At 41.7% G+C, this 17,264-nt stretch overlaps 1 protein-coding gene across 1 annotated transcript in view; it reads right to left on the bottom strand.

Moving 5' to 3' along the window:
• DSC2 (desmocollin 2) overlaps nucleotides 1–16,413 on the bottom strand; it is a 35,213-nt gene extending 18,800 nt beyond the window's left edge. Inside the window, exons 1-7 of the mRNA XM_052660446.1 lie at nucleotides 16,345–16,413; nucleotides 7,681–7,765; nucleotides 6,320–6,519; nucleotides 5,079–5,198; nucleotides 3,544–3,699; nucleotides 2,185–2,329; nucleotides 851–1,017 (exon numbers count right to left, since the gene is read on the bottom strand). Of these exons, the coding sequence (XP_052516406.1) occupies nucleotides 851–1,017; nucleotides 2,185–2,329; nucleotides 3,544–3,699; nucleotides 5,079–5,198; nucleotides 6,320–6,519; nucleotides 7,681–7,765; nucleotides 16,345–16,413 (942 nt within the window). The remainder of the gene's footprint in view (nucleotides 1–850; nucleotides 1,018–2,184; nucleotides 2,330–3,543; nucleotides 3,700–5,078; nucleotides 5,199–6,319; nucleotides 6,520–7,680; nucleotides 7,766–16,344) is intronic.
• Nucleotides 16,414–17,264: the final 851 nt, after the last annotated feature.

Raw genomic sequence — 17,264 nt, 5'->3', positions numbered from 1 at the left:
GTGGAGTTAATAACATGCTTTGGAAAGTAATTTGACTTGCAAGAGGAGACATCAAATACAATTTTTAGAACATAAAGCGAAGGTGAAAATAGAAAAATCACTAAAGGAAAAGAACATTTTAATGTCATTTTAACTAAAAGCATGGGAAAGAGAGCATGTTCAGAAGGAAAGAAGAATTCTAGATGCACTGCATCTTAGGTAGCTGTGAAATGTTCAAATAAGGATTCCTGTCAGTCAACTGAAAATGTTGAATCAGACATCAGCAAGAGATAAACTTTCACTTAACCTATGTAAGAGGAAAATGTAGATGAGATTGCTAATCAAGTTACACAGATAGAGAAGCATTGTTATCTGTAGATAAGAAAATTCTACAAATTCCAAGTTTTACTGTACAATTACAACATTTCTTATTTTTTTCAACTATAAATATGTTTATATTAGGAAATTTGATTTTATAAATCATATAATTCAGGAGAGAATGAATTAGCAGTTCAAAATAATGACCTCCATCAACCTACCTAAAATAATTTTTGTTAGATTCACAATATGCTTTTCAAAAGCTTATCTGCAGGTGATATACAGAGAAACACAGGTGCACCAAAAGAGCCAACTCATTAGAAAAGACCCTGATGCTGAGAAGATTGAGGGCAGGACGAGAAGGGGACGACAGAGGATGAGACGGTTGGATGGCATCACTGACTCAATGGACATGAGTCTGAGCAAGCTCTAAGAGGTGGCGAAGGACAGGAAAGCCTGGCGTTGGCATGCTGCACTCCATGGGATCACAAAGAGTCAAACACGACTCAGTGATTGAACAACAAATCAGGTTTTATTTGTTAATATTTGTTACCTCTCTGTCTAGCTGAGATGATGTTGTGGTGATCACGCCTGTAGTTGGATGCATAGAAAAGAGGGTGGGTGATGCTGGAAACTGCTCAATGATGGAGTATCTCAGACGCGTGTGCAGTGTGTCAGGCTCATCTTTGTCTGTTGCACAAACCTGTCCCACAGTAGTACCTACATACACAAAAATCCTCTTTAATTTCCAAAACCTTTACAGTTTCAACTTCCCCTTTGACTCCTCTCTCTCTACCACAAAAAAGTTTTGCATGACAAAATTAATAATAGGAATAGCATTTGTATATTTTCAGGATTCCATATAAAGTATCACTTCCTTTTAAATATCCCAGTGTTTGACCATATCCATATTTACTATGTTTACTGCATAATTTTATAAATGTTGATAATATCCCCCTATGGCCTTAGTATTTCTTAACTAAAGAATTCCAATTATTCTTTAAGCTTTTTCTATTTATAAGCCTGCACTTAAATTGATCCTATGGGTCAGTTTTGCTCTGAAAATTCTTAGCTTACTGAGATCTTTCTAGAGGAAGACTAAAAATCTAATTCTAACTCCTAGTTGAAATGGTCCATTTTTCAAGAGATTGAGAAAATTTATTCTCCAAGACCTTTATAACAATGCCCAGAATGCATGTGTGCATGCGTGCTAAGTCACACCAGTCGTGTACAACTCTTGCGACCCTATGGGCTGTAGCCCATCAGGCTCCACTGTCCATGGGATTCTCTAGGCAAGATGTCCTTCTCCAGGGGATCTTCCCGATACAGGGAATGAACTCACATATCTTACATCTCCTGCCTTGGTAGGCAGGTTCTTTACCACTAGGGTCACCTGAGAAGCCCAGCGATGCCCAGAATACAGTCTATCATTTAATCACTATAGAACATCAGCAGATCTCTTCAAGGCTAAGACTTCCACTGCTCAATAACTTCTTTTCAGAAAAAAAAAAATCTTAGAATATTTAGAAAATATGGCCTCTTAAAAGTATTTCTTTCATCTCACACAGAAAGGCAAACTAACATTGAGTAACTCCTATTTTTCAGCCACTGTGCTTGGCATTCAAGGTTTACTGCACTTCATTTAACCTTGTACGTTAATATCTCATGTTACAGATGAAGAAACCAAAGCTTGTCAAGATTAGGAAACTTGCCCAAGGTCACAGCACACAACTAGCAAAAGGCAGAGTAAAATGCCTCCCACAGCCACCTGTCTGGCAAGTCCCTTATTTGTGGCAGCAGGCTAGGCTACCTCCCAGTGGCCAGAATGAAAGTCAGCTAATGAACTGAAACACTAAATTGCCATACATTGCCAAGGTGGGTACTCACCAACTTTGCTGTTTTCAAAAACTTTAAAACTGTAATTTGTTTCTGTAAAAATTGGGTAGTTATCATTTTCATCCTCAATTCTGATGAGTAGGGTCAATGGATATTCTGGAGTATATCCATCTGGAGTTGTTGCAAAGGCAACCAGCTGTGAAGAGAGTAACAATGAAAAAAAAGTGAAAATAAAATATGGTTCAAACTTGCTTATGCTTTGCCTTTCATTTGGAGACTGTTAGGCATCACCATTTGTTACTACTTTTGAATGTGAGCATAATCTTAATGCCACAAGAGATGGCTAATTTCATGGTGTACTATAGCATTTATAATATAGTATATCTAATATAATAACATAGATAAATTTGGTTTCCTCACCATTGCTGTATTGTTGTTCATGAGTGTAATGGTTTTTATTATTATTTTCTTGAAAGGGTCCTGAGAACTATTTTGTTTTGTTTGAAAGTTTCAAGTGCATGTATTTTAAATACAATTTTCTGGATCTTTTATAACTGAATTCTTAGGATTCCAAACTCCCCAGGTGTAGTCAACTGAGATACTATTTTATTTTCTAGTTAGAATTTTAGTCATATTGATGGCTATAGTTAGATAACTGTCTTCATAAGAATTAATTTAAAAAGGGGAGTCAGAAATGGACCAAATGGCCATAGATTGTGTCTAGAATGCAATTTATTCTTTTGATTATACAATATGAATTTAAATTCCATTTTATCTCCTAACAGCTGTCATAGAAAGAACAGACCATCACAGGTACTTAGAAGACCATGTCATAGTAATTATGAAACTAAAGAATTAATTCATCCAAAAACATATAACTAAAGTTGAGTTAAGCAAAATGACCAGTTCCTGTGGGAAATTCAATACAACATTAGGTTAAATTCTTACATTTTAACACTCATCCCCCATGGGAGGTTGCCTAGATGATGAAATGCCTTGTTATCCTAGTTAAACACTGTCCACACTCCTTACTTGCTCACAAATTAATTTTCTTTCATTGCAAAGGTTCTGAGGCTTAACTTCTGAGCTTGACTTATCTCCTACGGCATCATTCTCAGTACCATAAAGAGGTTCACAGATCTTTTCTGCCAAATAAATAACTACTTTCAAAGTGGTGCTCTTTTATCTTTGGAAAACAGAAATAGTAAAACTGTAATTCCCAGAACAACCTAATAAAACTGAAGACTACTTACTTTATAAAATTCTTTTTTGCTTCCAGGCAACTATCAGGTCTGTACAACACTACCTGAGCACAGATGAGAAACTCAGGAGACAGAAAAGAGTAATTGAATTGAGGAAGAGAGGCGAAAGAGCCAAGCTTAATGCTACTAAACAATATGTAAACGTTACCTCAAACGATGGATATGTTTCACGATCTACAGGACGAGTACAAAACAGGTTTCCAGTATCTCTCTCTACATAAAATAAATTGCGAGGTTCTTTGTCAACTCCAGGCCCACTTATGGAATAGTAAATAGTGTAGTTTTGGGCTGTATCAGATTGAATCTAGAAAGTAGACAGTATATACATAAAAGACAAATTTGTATCTCAGCAAAACTTTCATCTACATATTTATGCAATCACATTGATATTTTTTATTACAATAAGTAATTACCTTCTTTAATTTATTATTATGTATGAATAAAAGACAACAATAGAATAAGGAAGCCTAATAATTGAGAAATTCAAGAGCAAGACATGAGGAAAATAATGAAAGAGCACCTTAGTTTTCCAGAATAACTAACAAATACTTTCACTACATGTACCCACATGGATCAAGCATTCTGGACTTTTCTTGTCTTAGAAAACAAAGTATTCTGAGCATGAAAAGTTATCCTTTTGTCAACTGTTTTAACATCTGAAGTTTTATTATATATAACATAATATTTGAGACATTGGATTTAAAGTATACTGTCTGTAGGGCAAACATTGGAAAGTGGTTTCCTTAATTAGTTTTTATTTCTCAGCATTGTCTTTATCATAGGGGTTCAACAGGAGGATGAAAAAGAGTGAAAATGGAAATGACAGAATATCCTGGTGAATGTGCTACTTCGATATTTGATTCAAAAGGAAAATTTTCTCTAGGATTTCCCCAGCAGTCCAATGATTAAGACTGCCTTTGAATGCAGGGGGCATGTGTTTGATCCCTGGTCAGGGAACTAGATTCTACATCAAAACACATTTTTTTCCAAAGTGTTTTCATCTCTTAGTAGGATATTGACTACCTATCAGGATGACTCACGATTATTTTCAGAACATTTTTTTCTCAATTTTAAAATGCTCTTCTCTCAGTTGCACTGAATTTATTGGTGGGCTCTAAATAAGGTATCTTTCTCACTGATTCAAGAATAGGTGGAAAAGAAATCTAAGGGCTAGACTGACTCGTAGTGAGCGCTGGTGGTGGAGGAAGGCACAAACATTTGCTGACGTTTCCACCGAAAATTAAGAGAGAGAAAATGTGGACCCAGTGTGATTTAACAGTGAACTTGGAAAGAAACCATGGAAAGGTGTATCGTCTTTCCCTTTCATGGCATTTGACTTTTTATCAACAATTTCATCCTTTATTATGGAAGATGTTTGGAGGTTTTCTAGACTACGTCCAGGCTCTGAGATACACTTGATGATATGAAAACCCATTGAAGAAGCATGTGTTTGAGAGTGCTAGATGGGCTTTACAGCTTTATAAATGGCTTTTGCATCACTACAAATGCAAAAAAGTTTATGCAGGTATAGAGAGATGTATTTATACTACATATTGAAGCATATGATAGACACACTCATTCACTTATATACACATTTTTTAAAATAATTGCATACTCATTGTCCAAATTTTTAAAAGAGATGGAAACCATAGACTCTCACAGTGAAAAGAAAGTAAATTGTACCTGTTGAAGAAAAAGTGGGAATGGACCCAAGGAATTCTCAGGCACTGAGCAAGGAATAGGAGCCCATCTTCTCTTGGCACGTCTCAAAACTTTTTCCTGAGAATGCCTTTTCTTTAGTACCTCAATTTAGAAAACAACAACAACAAAAAATAATCAAGTCAACAGCTACTTTATTTTTAAACTTGAAAACTGATACATCTTTCTTCTCTTGTTATCTCATGAGGATTAGCTGGGGAGGCGTAGGACCATAGTAGTGCTTGAAAACTAAACAAAATGTCAATATCATTAAAAAAAAAAAAAAAAAGACGAAGAAGAAGAAGAAAACCCTGCCCTAACTGTTATCTCAACAATCCTCTTGAGAAAATAACTTGGTGGGAACATGGAAGAGAGAGAGATGGAATCGGAAGCCTAGAAGCAAAACTGGAAAGAAAAATTAACTATTGCCACATTGCCATGCAGAAACACAGGAGGAGAGATATGCAAAGAACGTTAAGTGGATAGGTGCCCTTCTAAATTCAGCATAAGCATCTTCCACTCACCAGCAACTAGGAAGAGCCAGGGGACCAACAGAGAGATCTGTGTCAGAAGGAGGAGAGAAACACAGTGACAACTCTCAGACGGCCGTCATGAGTAATGGCCAGGGGCTGAACAGAAGTCACTTTGATTTGGGGTGTCACAAAGTCAACTGCGTGCATGAGATCCAAACCTTCACCTAAAATAGCCCTCCATTTTCTAAGAGTAAAAATTATGCCAAGATACATGAAACCTATCTCTGAAGGCCTCAGGTATGATGACCCGAGTACCGCTGCCCAAATAAGACATCATACTAAGCAACATGTCATACGAGTAAGTAACATGCCATATGAGTTCCTGAATCTTTAAAAGCTACATACCCCAAATTACATACGAATATCTTAAGCAATAATGTCTATTGTTTTGGAAACCTACTCCACAGTGAAGATCAAGAAACGTTGCTCCATGTCTAATCTCAAGTTCTCATTCTGTCCCATATGCCAACTTCTCCTTTTATGCCCCAAATAAAAGGAAATTATAACCTGGGATAACCTAGGTTGAGCCACTCTTTTCCATTTCCACACTGTTATCTTGAGTCATGGTTTTCCTTCTTCTTCAAGCTAAACTAACCCCTATCTTTTCTGATTCACATCTTCTCTGCTCATGTGAGTTACACCTGAAGAAGTCAATTCATCATACTTCATTTTTTTCATCATACTTTGGCATACCTTTGTTTGATGCTCTAAAAGGACAAGTATTTCCTTCTCTTCGTGGGTCTCTGTGTTGGAAAGCAGTATGGTGAAAGAGCTCTTCTCTGAGGACAAAAGAATGGCATGTGTTGTATAGACTGAACCATCTTCTGAGATTTGGAAATCAGGGTCTCTTGAGTGAATGAGGGTTGCAGATTTAAAGCACTCCTTCAGGTTAACTGTAGAAAATGCACAGAGCATTCATTTGTGAGGTAAATCAAAGCAATATATAATTTTAACCGTAAGCTATGCATTCGAGGTGGGACGATCAAAAACTTTAACTACATTGACACTTGTAAATTTTGCATTTTTTAAAAGGACATATGAAACTACATGGTTAATTAAGTTGTTCTTAATTACACATATCTACCATGTCTTTTACCTACTTCACATCCTTTTTTAAAAAGAGACATTTGTTCTTAAAGACATGTAAACTCCACAGTTTGAATATTAAACTCACACCAAAAGAAGTTTTTCTTTATCAACTGAAACTAGCCACAGAGCAACACAATAAAACACATAAATTAAGTTAAATAGAACCTAGAAATTAAAACTGGGAGTTATTAAATTATTACTGAACTCTGCATCTGTTGTTAAATAGTCATCATATTCTGTCTCTACATTGATCCGATCTTTAGTTATACATTTGAGTTATATGAAAAAAACTAATTGATAAAAAAGCAATGAAAGTGTTGGTCTCTCAGTGATGTCTGACTCTTTGCGACCTCATGGACTAGAGCCCACCAGGCTCTTCTGTCCATGGAATTCTCCAGGCAAGAATACCGGCGTGGGTTGCCACTTCCTCCTCCAAGGGATCATCCCCACCCAAGAATCAAACCCCAGATCTCCTGCATTGCAGGTGGATTCTTTACCATCTAATTTTTACCATTCTTTGCCATCTGATTCGTCATCATCTTTACCATTCTTCCCCACCAGAAAAGCCCACTTAAAAAAAAAAAAAACTTGGAAATAAATGTCAGGAAGATGCCAAAATAGTTTAGGACAAAAATCCAAAAACCACACCTTTAAACTCAAGAAATAGTTTCAATACTATTTCTCAATTTCAAAGACATGTTTTGAGGCATATCATAGCCTACATCTAATGTAAATGTTAGTAATTACTTCATTAAGCAAATTAAAACAATTTAATGTTATATGTCTTTCAATAAAGAACAATATTTCATTCACTGGATTGACACATGTATTAAAAAGTATTGTATTACAATGTATTGTATTAGTTTTAACTATTAATTCCAACACAGTCACTGTTCTAAAGATTACACTAATTTTACAAGATCACAGCAAATTAGGATTTATTACATACTGTGGCAGTTTCTTACCTCTACCAATAAATTTTTCAGCATCTAGTTTAGCCGGAACATGTAGTATAACTGTTTTGCAGGCATCACAGGCAAATGTTAAGATCTAAAATAAATCAATATTATGCATGAAAAAGAGCCTTTTCATGTGTACACAGTTTGCACACATTTGTATAATTATAAATCAGTTTACAAAATTATCAAAATAAAATGCCAAGCATATAATGGGATTAAGAATTCAGAAAAAAAATTGCATAGAATAAAACCAATAGAGAGCCATAGTTCCTTCCCTCAAAATGCATGTAAACCCAGAGAATTCCTTATCCTCTTGGGATTTGTTTCCTAGTCTGAAAATGGAGTTAATAATGGAGAAGGAAATGGCAACCCACTCCAGTATTCTTGCTTGGAAAATCCCAGGGATGGAGGAGCCTGATGGGCTGCCGTCTATGAGGTCGCACAGAGTCGGACACGACTGAAGCGACTCAGCAGTAGCAATAGCAGCAGTAATGACACCCTTTTGTGGGAAAACACTGGAAACTATTAGGAAGGCAGCTGCTGCTGCAAAGTCGCTTCAGTTGTGTCTGACTCTGTGCAACCCCATAGACGATAGCCCACCAGGCTCCCCCGTCCCTGGGATTCTCCAGGCAAGAACACTGGAGTGGGTTGCCACTTCCTTCTCCAATGCATAAAAGTGAAAAGTGAAAGTGAAGTTGCTCAGTCATGTCCAAGTCTTAGCGACTCCATGGACTGCAGCCCACCAGACTCCTCCATCCATGGGATTTTCCAGGCAAGAGTACTGGAGTGGGGTGCCATTGCCTTCTCCGAGGAAGGCAGCACAGATATGTAAAAATAACAAAATAAAAACAAATCTAATGAGTCAGCAAACCATTTCAATTATCTGTGAACTGCCTATGAGTTGTGGTACCAAATCAAAAATATTCTAAAGAAAAGACCAACACTTTTAAAGACAAGCCCTGACTCACTGCCATGGAGATATTTAAAAATTATTTACATGTGGCCCCACGCATACATGCACACAACTTTGAAATATGAACTTATTTTGAACTTCTCATTAATGAAAATTAAGGTCAGTGTTAAAAATATTTCACTTAAAAAATGTAAACGAAAAAAAATTTTTTTTTTAATGTAAACGATTTAGTGATTTATGGTGAACGAGTTCCAATACAATACATATCTGAGCCCACTGAAAATAAATTTAGTTCTCACTGAAACTATAAACGGATGCTTCTGAAAGATTGAGTCTTTTTTTCCTATATTTTTGCAAAGGTTTTTGACCAAAAGCAAAATAACTAACCATCATTTACATTGTTATTTAAAAATCTATAAACATAAATTAAAATTGTCAAAATTGGAATGAAAATTTTTATCTCCAAGACACATTGCTGCAGCTGCTAAGTCACTTCGGTCGTTTCCAACTCTGTGTGACCCCAGAGACGGCAGCCCATCAGGCTCCCCCAGTCCCTGGGATTCTCCAGGCAAGAACACTGGAGTGGGTTGCCATTTCCTTCTCCAATGCATGAAAGTGAAAAGTGAAAGTGAAATCGCTCAGAGCGACCCCTTGGTCTGCAGCCTACCAGGCTCCTCTGTCCATGGGATTTTCCAGGCAGGAGTACTGGAGTGGGGTGCCATTGCCTTCTCCCCCAAAACACATTAAAGACCCTTTAATTATCCAATTTAAATTGTGTATGAAGGACTAAGCATGGCAGAGATTACATTTCAATTGGAACTGAGCAATGAACATAACTAAGAGACTATACTCGAATAAAAATACTGAGAAACAAAAAGATGAGGAGAATTGTCACTGGTTGCCTAGTCTAGAGCAAAGAGGAAGACATGTGAAGAGCCCAGCCCAAGGTGACAGAAAGCACACACCCACTGATTCATTCAACCCATGTTTCTTGGTTGCTGCCCAGGTGCCAGGCAGTGTTCAAAGGCTACCACAGTGAACAAAGAGAACTCCTTGACTTCACTGAGATTATTTTATAATGAGAGACAAAAAGTCAATACACAAATGCACAAAGATCACATAACGCCACGAGTTAAGTGTTACAAGAAAAGTACAACAGGGAGAGAGGGTGATAAAAGAAAAGTCGAGGATGAAACAAGAAAGCAAACCAATTCACTGACTAGGGGAGAGCCTTCCAAGTGGAGCAAAACTGCAGCAAAGGCCCTGAGAGGCGGCTTCACCTGGAGTGTCAAAGGAACACAAAGGAGCCTGGAACTGTAAATACAGGTTTCCCAGGTGGCTCAGTGGTAAAGAATCTGCCTGCCAAGCAGGAAACATGGGTTTGATCCCTGGGTCAGGAAGATCCCCTGGAGAAGGGAATGGCTACCCACTCCAGTATTCTTGCCTAACAAATCCCACGGGCTGAGAAGCTTGGCAGGCTACAGTCCATGGGATCACAGAACTGGACCCAGCTGAGCAACTCAAACAACAAACATAATGGCAGTAAACACAGAGAGGGACGAGTGACAGGACGATACTGAAAAGACAGTCGTGGGCATAGTAGACAAGGTCTAAAGGGCCACAGGAACGAGGCCAGCTTTATTCTGAGGGCAAAGAGAAGCAACCATATGTTTAGAGACTGTGGCATCACGTTGTGAGCATTTACACAGATTCATTCAGGTGGCCACAGGAAAACAGACGGAAAAGCAAAAGCGTTTGTCGCTCAGTCAAGTCCAACTCTTTGTGACCCCATGGTCTGTAGCCCACCAGGCTCCTCTGTCCATGGAATTCTTCAGGCAAGAATACTGGAGTGGGTTGCCATTTCCTCCTCCAGGGGATCGTTCCCACCCAAGAATCAAAGCTGGATCTCCTGCATTGCAGGCGGATTTTTTACCATCTGATTTTTAGCATTCTTTGCCGTCTGATTCTTCACCATCTTTACCAGTAGCCAGGCTGCTCTGTCCATGGAATTCCCCAGGCAAGAATACTGGAGTGAGTAGCCATTCCCTTCTCCAGGGGACCTTCCCAATCCAGGAATCGAACGCACATCTTCTGCATTGAAGGCAGATTCTTTATTTTCTGAGCCACCAGAGAACATACTATAGAGGACCAGAGTGGAAGCAAGGAGGAATCTAAGACAGGAGGGGTGGTGACTTGGACTAAGGTAAAAATGATGGAAAAGGTGAGGATGGCCAAATTAAGACAGCATCTCAGATAACAGTGTTCTGGACATCCACTCACTCATTCATTCATTCAACGAATATTTATTGAATGTCTAATATGTTCCAGACACAAGCAGCAAACAGGGTTCTCATGAAACATTCACGTCAAAGGTAAGACATTTGCAATTTCAATACAGGAGGATAAAAGCTATGACAGGGAAGTTCAGGGTGCTTTGGGAGAGCGCTGGGAACCAGCCCCTTCTAAGGCACAGGTGAAGAAGGGAGACATGTTAGTCACGTCCGAGGGAGGCCGAGCTTGTTGTTCCCAACACAGGAACTGCATGTGCAAAGACCCAGAGAAGCTACAAACCTGAAAATGCCATTTGCCCTGGTTGATGTACATAGCACAAGAGGGAGAGGAACTGAAAATGGATTCAGAGAAGCAGGTGTGGGGGAGAGTCTCAACAGCCTTCACACAGGACACACATAGATCTTTTTTCCCTAAAGATAATAAGAAATCAAAGATTTGTTTTAAGCAGATAAATGACATAAGCAAGCTTTCCAGGTGGCTCAGCTGTAAAGAATTTGCCTGCAAAGCAGGACCACGGGAGATGTGGGTTCAATCCCTGGGGCGGGAAGATCCCCTGAAGGAGGGCAAGGCAACACACTCCAGAATTCTTGCCTGGATAATCTCATGGACAGAGGAGCCTGGTGGGCTACAGTCCATGGGGTTGCATAGAGTTGGACCAGACTGAAGCAACTTAGCACGTGCATACACACACACATACACACACACACACACACACACACACACACACACACACAAATGACATAAGCAACTTTCTATTGGAGTAAGGTAACTCTGACCAGTGTGACAAATGAACTCGGGGAACAATTTTCTTTGCCAAGAAGGGACCTAGGGCGTTCAGTCAAGTCTCCGGGCCAAAACTAAGAATGATGGATACATGTTTTTAAAGCATCCTAAAACATCTTACAAGGAAGTCCTAGGCAAAAACTGAGGATTAAGATGGAACACAGGAGTAACCAGAAAAAACTTCTAATCTGAAAAGATTAGATTTTGGTTTTTTGGCCTCAAATAGAAGGGAGTAAAATCAAAGCATGGATCTGCCCAAGATCTAAGGGAAGAGCCACTCACGTTAATCTGGATTCCCAAATGCAGAACCTTCACTGTAGGTATGAGCTAGAAGCAAACTGGCCTCACATGGACTTGCGAGCCACCCTCATGTCATTCGGATGGTCTAGGAAACTCAAGCCACTAAGTAAGTAGACTTAGCATGTGATCAGCACCATGGCTGCTGAAAACCATTTGGCCAAATTCAATAACCATTCTTAAACTTTTTTTAAAAAAAAGAGCCCCCAGTAGGAATTGATAAGTGCTATTTCAATATGAATTTTATTTTACATGAGAATCACATCACCAATAGGCACTAGGATAGCCTCACTAAACTCAGAAACAAGATGGACTTCCCAAGGGTCATCACCTATAGTTAACATTACATTAAAGTATATTAGATATATGAATGAAAAGAGGGAGGTAAAATGCATTTGATATGACTATTTATCTGGAAAACCCAAGCAAATTAACCATAAAACAGTAACAGAATTTCAGTAAGGGTGCAGAAATAACTGCTAAAATACACAAATCATTAGTCTTCGTCCACATAAAGCCAGTTAAGCAATATATTGGGAAAAAAGAAATCATTTTCAAAAGTGGTAAAAGAAAAAAGCTAGAATACCAAAAAGTAAACTGAAGCTTAAGTGAGAAAAATCTGAAAATTTTTCTGAAGGACACAAAAGACTTGCACAAAAATAAATATGTATCATTATTTTGAATAGAAAAAAAAATCAACAATGTAAGTATATCAATTTACACAAAGTTAAATTATGAAGCTTATGAACCTAATAAATCCCAACAGTACTTTTTTTCCAGAACTAAACTAGCTAACTTAAAAGATCATAAGGAAACCCAGAGATTGTCATAATGAGCAAACGAACTTAAGTCAGACAGGAGAAACAGCGTATGACATCCCTTATACACAGAATCTAAAAAGAAATGATACAAATGAACTTACTCAGAAAACAGAAATAGACTCACAGACTTAAGAGAACAAACTTATGGTTGCATAAACCGGGTGGGAAGGATAGTTAGGGAGTCTGGGGATGGACATGTACACACTGCTATATTTAAAATGGATAACCAGACTTCCCTGGTGGGACAGTAGATAAGAATCTGCTGCCAATGAGGGAGATACTGGTTCGACCCCTGATAGGGAAAATTCCACATGCCATGCTGCAACAACCAAAGCCCAGGCCCAGCAACAAGAGAAGCCACTGCAATGAGAAGGCCACTCACGACAACGAAGAGCAGCCCCCTGCTCGCCACAACGAGAGAGCCCACCATGCACAGCAGGAAGTCTCAGTGCAGCCAAAAATAAATAAATTAAAAAAAAAAAAACAATTCAGGCTTAAAAAATAATAATAAAATGGATAACCTACTAAACAGCACAGGGAACTCTGTTCAATATTATGTGGTAGCCTGGATGGGAGGGGAGTTTGGGGAAGAATGGCTACAGGTATAAGTATCACTAAGTCCTTTTACTGTTCTCCTGAAACTATCACTACATTGTCAGTCAGCTACACCCCAATACAAAATAAAAAGGTTTTTAAAAAATGAAGTGATAACTGATATGTTTTTAAAGAGGTCATAAGGAAAACATAAACAATTAATAAACAGAAACAGAAAAATTATGAAGAAAAAAAAAAGCAGTGAAAGGATATTAGCTTTAAATGACAGTGAAAGGTGTTAGGAAGTCTCAGTAATTAAAAGGATGCAGCATTTGGTATATCAACAGAACTAAGTGCATACAAATAGGATACAAAGAAGCAAAACAGTTTCTATTCGCATTTGTCACAACCCATATAGATCATAAAGGTTGTAATTTTTTGTTACACTCACCAACCATCTAAGAGCTTCTATTTCTCCACATTCTTGCCTACAGAGCCTGCTCTCAAACTTTTGGATGTTTGCCAAATGAGAAATGACATTTCAATATAGTTTTAAAATTCACCTTTCCCTATTATGAGTGAGGCTGAAATATTTTATGAGACATTTTTATTACTTTATGGTTTTTCATGTTAATGCTGGACTTGATTTATAAGAACTCTTTATGTATTGGTAGATTAGCTTTTTCATAAAGGCTCCAATCACAAGATGAAATTGCATTAAGGAATGACTTGAATTTAACAATGGAGATCCCTGACTACCTTAGAGAGAGAAGCTTCATTAGGTGTTGGGCAGAAAGTCACTCAGTCATGTCTGATTCTTTGAGACTCCCTGAACGGTAGCCCACCAGGCTCCTCTGTTTGTGAAGATTCTCCAAGCAAGAATACTGGAGTGGGTTGCCATGCCCTCCTTCAGGGAAACTTCTCCACCCAGGGATCAGCCCCGGGTCTCCTGCATTGCAGGCAAATTCTTTACGGCTGAGCCATAGTGGAAGTACATTGAGGTGGAGGCGGAGTGCAAATGTGTGAGGTGAGGCAGGACTAGGAAATTGGGAGCTGGTTCATGGAATGGTGAAGGATTACTTGGGTGCATGGGGAGGAAGAGATTGTCTCACAAGCCATTTTTATTCAGTAACGCTTCTCTTCTCTACACAAACACATGAGGCTCACAACCACAACTATCTGAGGCTGCCAGGGCTCTTCAGACGTGCACAGGAGCCTCAGAAGAGCTCAACCCGACCAGCAAAAATGCAGCAGGATGAGGGGTGCGGCCAGAGTCACCCCACTTCTGGCCAATGCAGCTTTGAAGCTAAGGAAGGTCAAAGAAAGAGGATTATTCAACCTTAGATTATTCCCTATATCTGCTTTTTCTAAAAAGAATCTGAGAAGACACACAGAAACTTCTGTTAGTATATCAGTGTTAGTTGCTCAGTCGTGTCCTACTCTGCGACCAGGTGGACTGTAGCCTGCCAGTCTCCTCTGCCCATGGAATTCTTCGGGCATGAATATTGGAGTGGGTTGCCATTCCCACCTCCAGGGGATCCTCCCGACCCAGGGATCAAACCTGGGTCTCCTGCACTGGAGGCAGATTCTTTACCATCTGAGCCGCCTGGGAATATTTATGACCTGTGCATTTCATTGCCTGAGCCTAATTGTGCTCTTTTCCTTGAAGGTCAATGGTTCAGAAAGAAGCGTCCAAAAAAAAAAGGGGGGGGGGGTGTGGGGGAGTCAACTTTACTGAGAATCTAATCAAAATCAAGATACCTTTTATGACCGTTATTTACATATTCCATTCTCGAGTTCCTCGAGTGTGAACTGTTAATTGCTGTGCACCGGGTCCTTTGTGTTATTAACGTGCCCCAGGAAATGAGTTAAGGTTTGAAGTCCAGAAGGAAAGCCATTCTAATGATAGCAACAACTACAATTTCATTCATTAAAAATTTCAGGAATTCCGTGAAACAGGAGAGCGGTAGAGTAAGGGAAATTAACTGGATATTTCACGCCGCCAGTTCCACCAGTCCCAGAAGGAATTCCCTGACTGTCTGTTCTCCAGGTTCGTCCCCGCGTCCTTCAGGTTTGCCTGGAGCCCTAACGCCTGCGGCTCAGCTTGAAAAGGCCACTACGGGCTTAGCCCCCTTGCTCTCGGTCTCCGTGACTTTTCTCCTCCCAGGGTACCCCGGGAGCTCTGTCTGGGGAACTCCTGGTCCCATACTTTCTCAGCGGCTGCAGCCCCTCCCCCAAGGAGATCCCAGGCTTTTCTGCCCGGGGACGGCGGGGTGAGGGTGGTGGCGCTGTCCTTTCCAAATAAGGCCACCCCCACTTTCTTTCAGCGCTTTGGGGAGGTGGGCTTGTAGCTATTGTGTTTCACCAAGTGGAAAAAGAAACTGAAGCTGGAGGGCGAGGAGGGGCGGGCGGTGGGAGGAAGAATCCGGATGCCTCCGAGGCGACCATTTCCCCAAAGTTTAAAGGGAGTGAAACCTCACGTGCGGACCCACAACGGAAACCTTAACTGAGGACCATCTGGGAGCTGTCTACTATTTTCACGCGCAGAGGGTCCAGACCGCTCGGTCTCCGCGCTTCCCTCCCCTTCACCTACAGCCTAAGATAAATTCCCCAAAAGGCGCCTAGACCTCTCTTTCACCCCAGGATCGGCGCGTTTGGTCGCGTCCGCCCAGCGGCTCGCCTGGTCGGTGGCCGGAACCCGACCCTGAGCCGGCCTGGACTGTCCTCCCCGGCGAGGTGAGCGGGCTGGAGGCGCTCGGAGGCTCGTACCCAGGGGCCACGGATTTGCATGGGCGTTTGCAGCCGCTACCGGAGACACCCTCCTCCTCGTCCCCTGCGGGATCGAAGCACCCAGGTCGCCGTCCTCTGTCCGCCCTCCCTCACCCGAACCGACTGCACTTTTGCAGCCAGCCCCAAGCGCCAAGAACCCCCGCCTGGCTCGCCACCCACAGATCTCTGCTCCCAAAGGTGCCCCTCTCTCCCAAATCTGTCCGTGCGCCCTCCGGGCCCGGTGTCCAGGCGGCCACTCACCGCGAGGGTCAGTAGGAGTTGCCGGCAGAGGGCCCCGCTGGGGGAGCCTGGGGCTCGGGCTGGCGCCATGGGAGGACTCCGGGGTAGGTCGCCGGCCGAGGCACCCGGAGGCCGGGGGAGGGAGGGCGCGGCAGGGCGAAGGGCCGCGGCCGGGGCGCAGGAGTGCGAGGCCAAGAACCTGGCGCGCGGAGGAGCTGCTTTTCTTCTCGGTTTTTCTGAAGCTCCAGCCTCTCAGCCCAAAGGCTTTTCCTCGGACCGAGGGTGGGGTTTCCAGGCGCGTCCGAAAGACACCGATCGGCCCCTCCTATGTATTCATTTCTGGAAGAACGCAACAGGTGGGAACTCCCTTTCGCCGCCGCCCTTTTACCTGCGCTAGGTGTTTCTCACCAGCGGACGCCACCTATATGCCCCATCTCCCCCCACCCCCCCCACGCCCCGGTGTCCGCCTGGAGGATTAACAGCTGGCCCTGCCCAGCAGAAGCCCTGACTGTACAAAGACTCACTCCCCGAGCGCGCCGGGCCGCGGGAAGGGGCGAGGACCCGGGCGCGCTCCCGACCCGACTCCGCCCCGCGCGCTGTGGTCAGTTGCAGACCCGCAGAGGCCGCCGGGGAAGGAGGTGGAGAGGTCGGACTTTGGTGTCGCGGCTGCCTGAGGCCCACCTAGTAGAGGATTGGCCCCAGGGGGACTGGACTTCCTGGTGGCTCAGACGGTAAAAAAATCCGCCTGCAATGCGGGAAACGGGTTCGATCCCTGGGTTGGGGAGATCCCCTGGAGGAGAGCGTGTATTCTCCAGTATTCTTGCCTGGAGAATTCCCATGGACAGAGGAGCCTGGCTGACTGCAGTCCTTGGGATCGCAGAGTCGGACACGCCTGAGCGGTCGAGCACCCAGGGAGACTGTTTCCCACACTCTCCTGGAGT

The sequence above is a fragment of the Budorcas taxicolor genome, chromosome 22, assembly GCF_023091745.1.
Source record: "Budorcas taxicolor isolate Tak-1 chromosome 22, Takin1.1, whole genome shotgun sequence".
In the NCBI taxonomy this organism is placed as follows: Eukaryota; Metazoa; Chordata; class Mammalia; order Artiodactyla; family Bovidae; genus Budorcas; species Budorcas taxicolor.
Note: the sequence above shows the minus strand (reverse complement) of the source record. Positions and strands in the feature narration are given on the sequence as shown.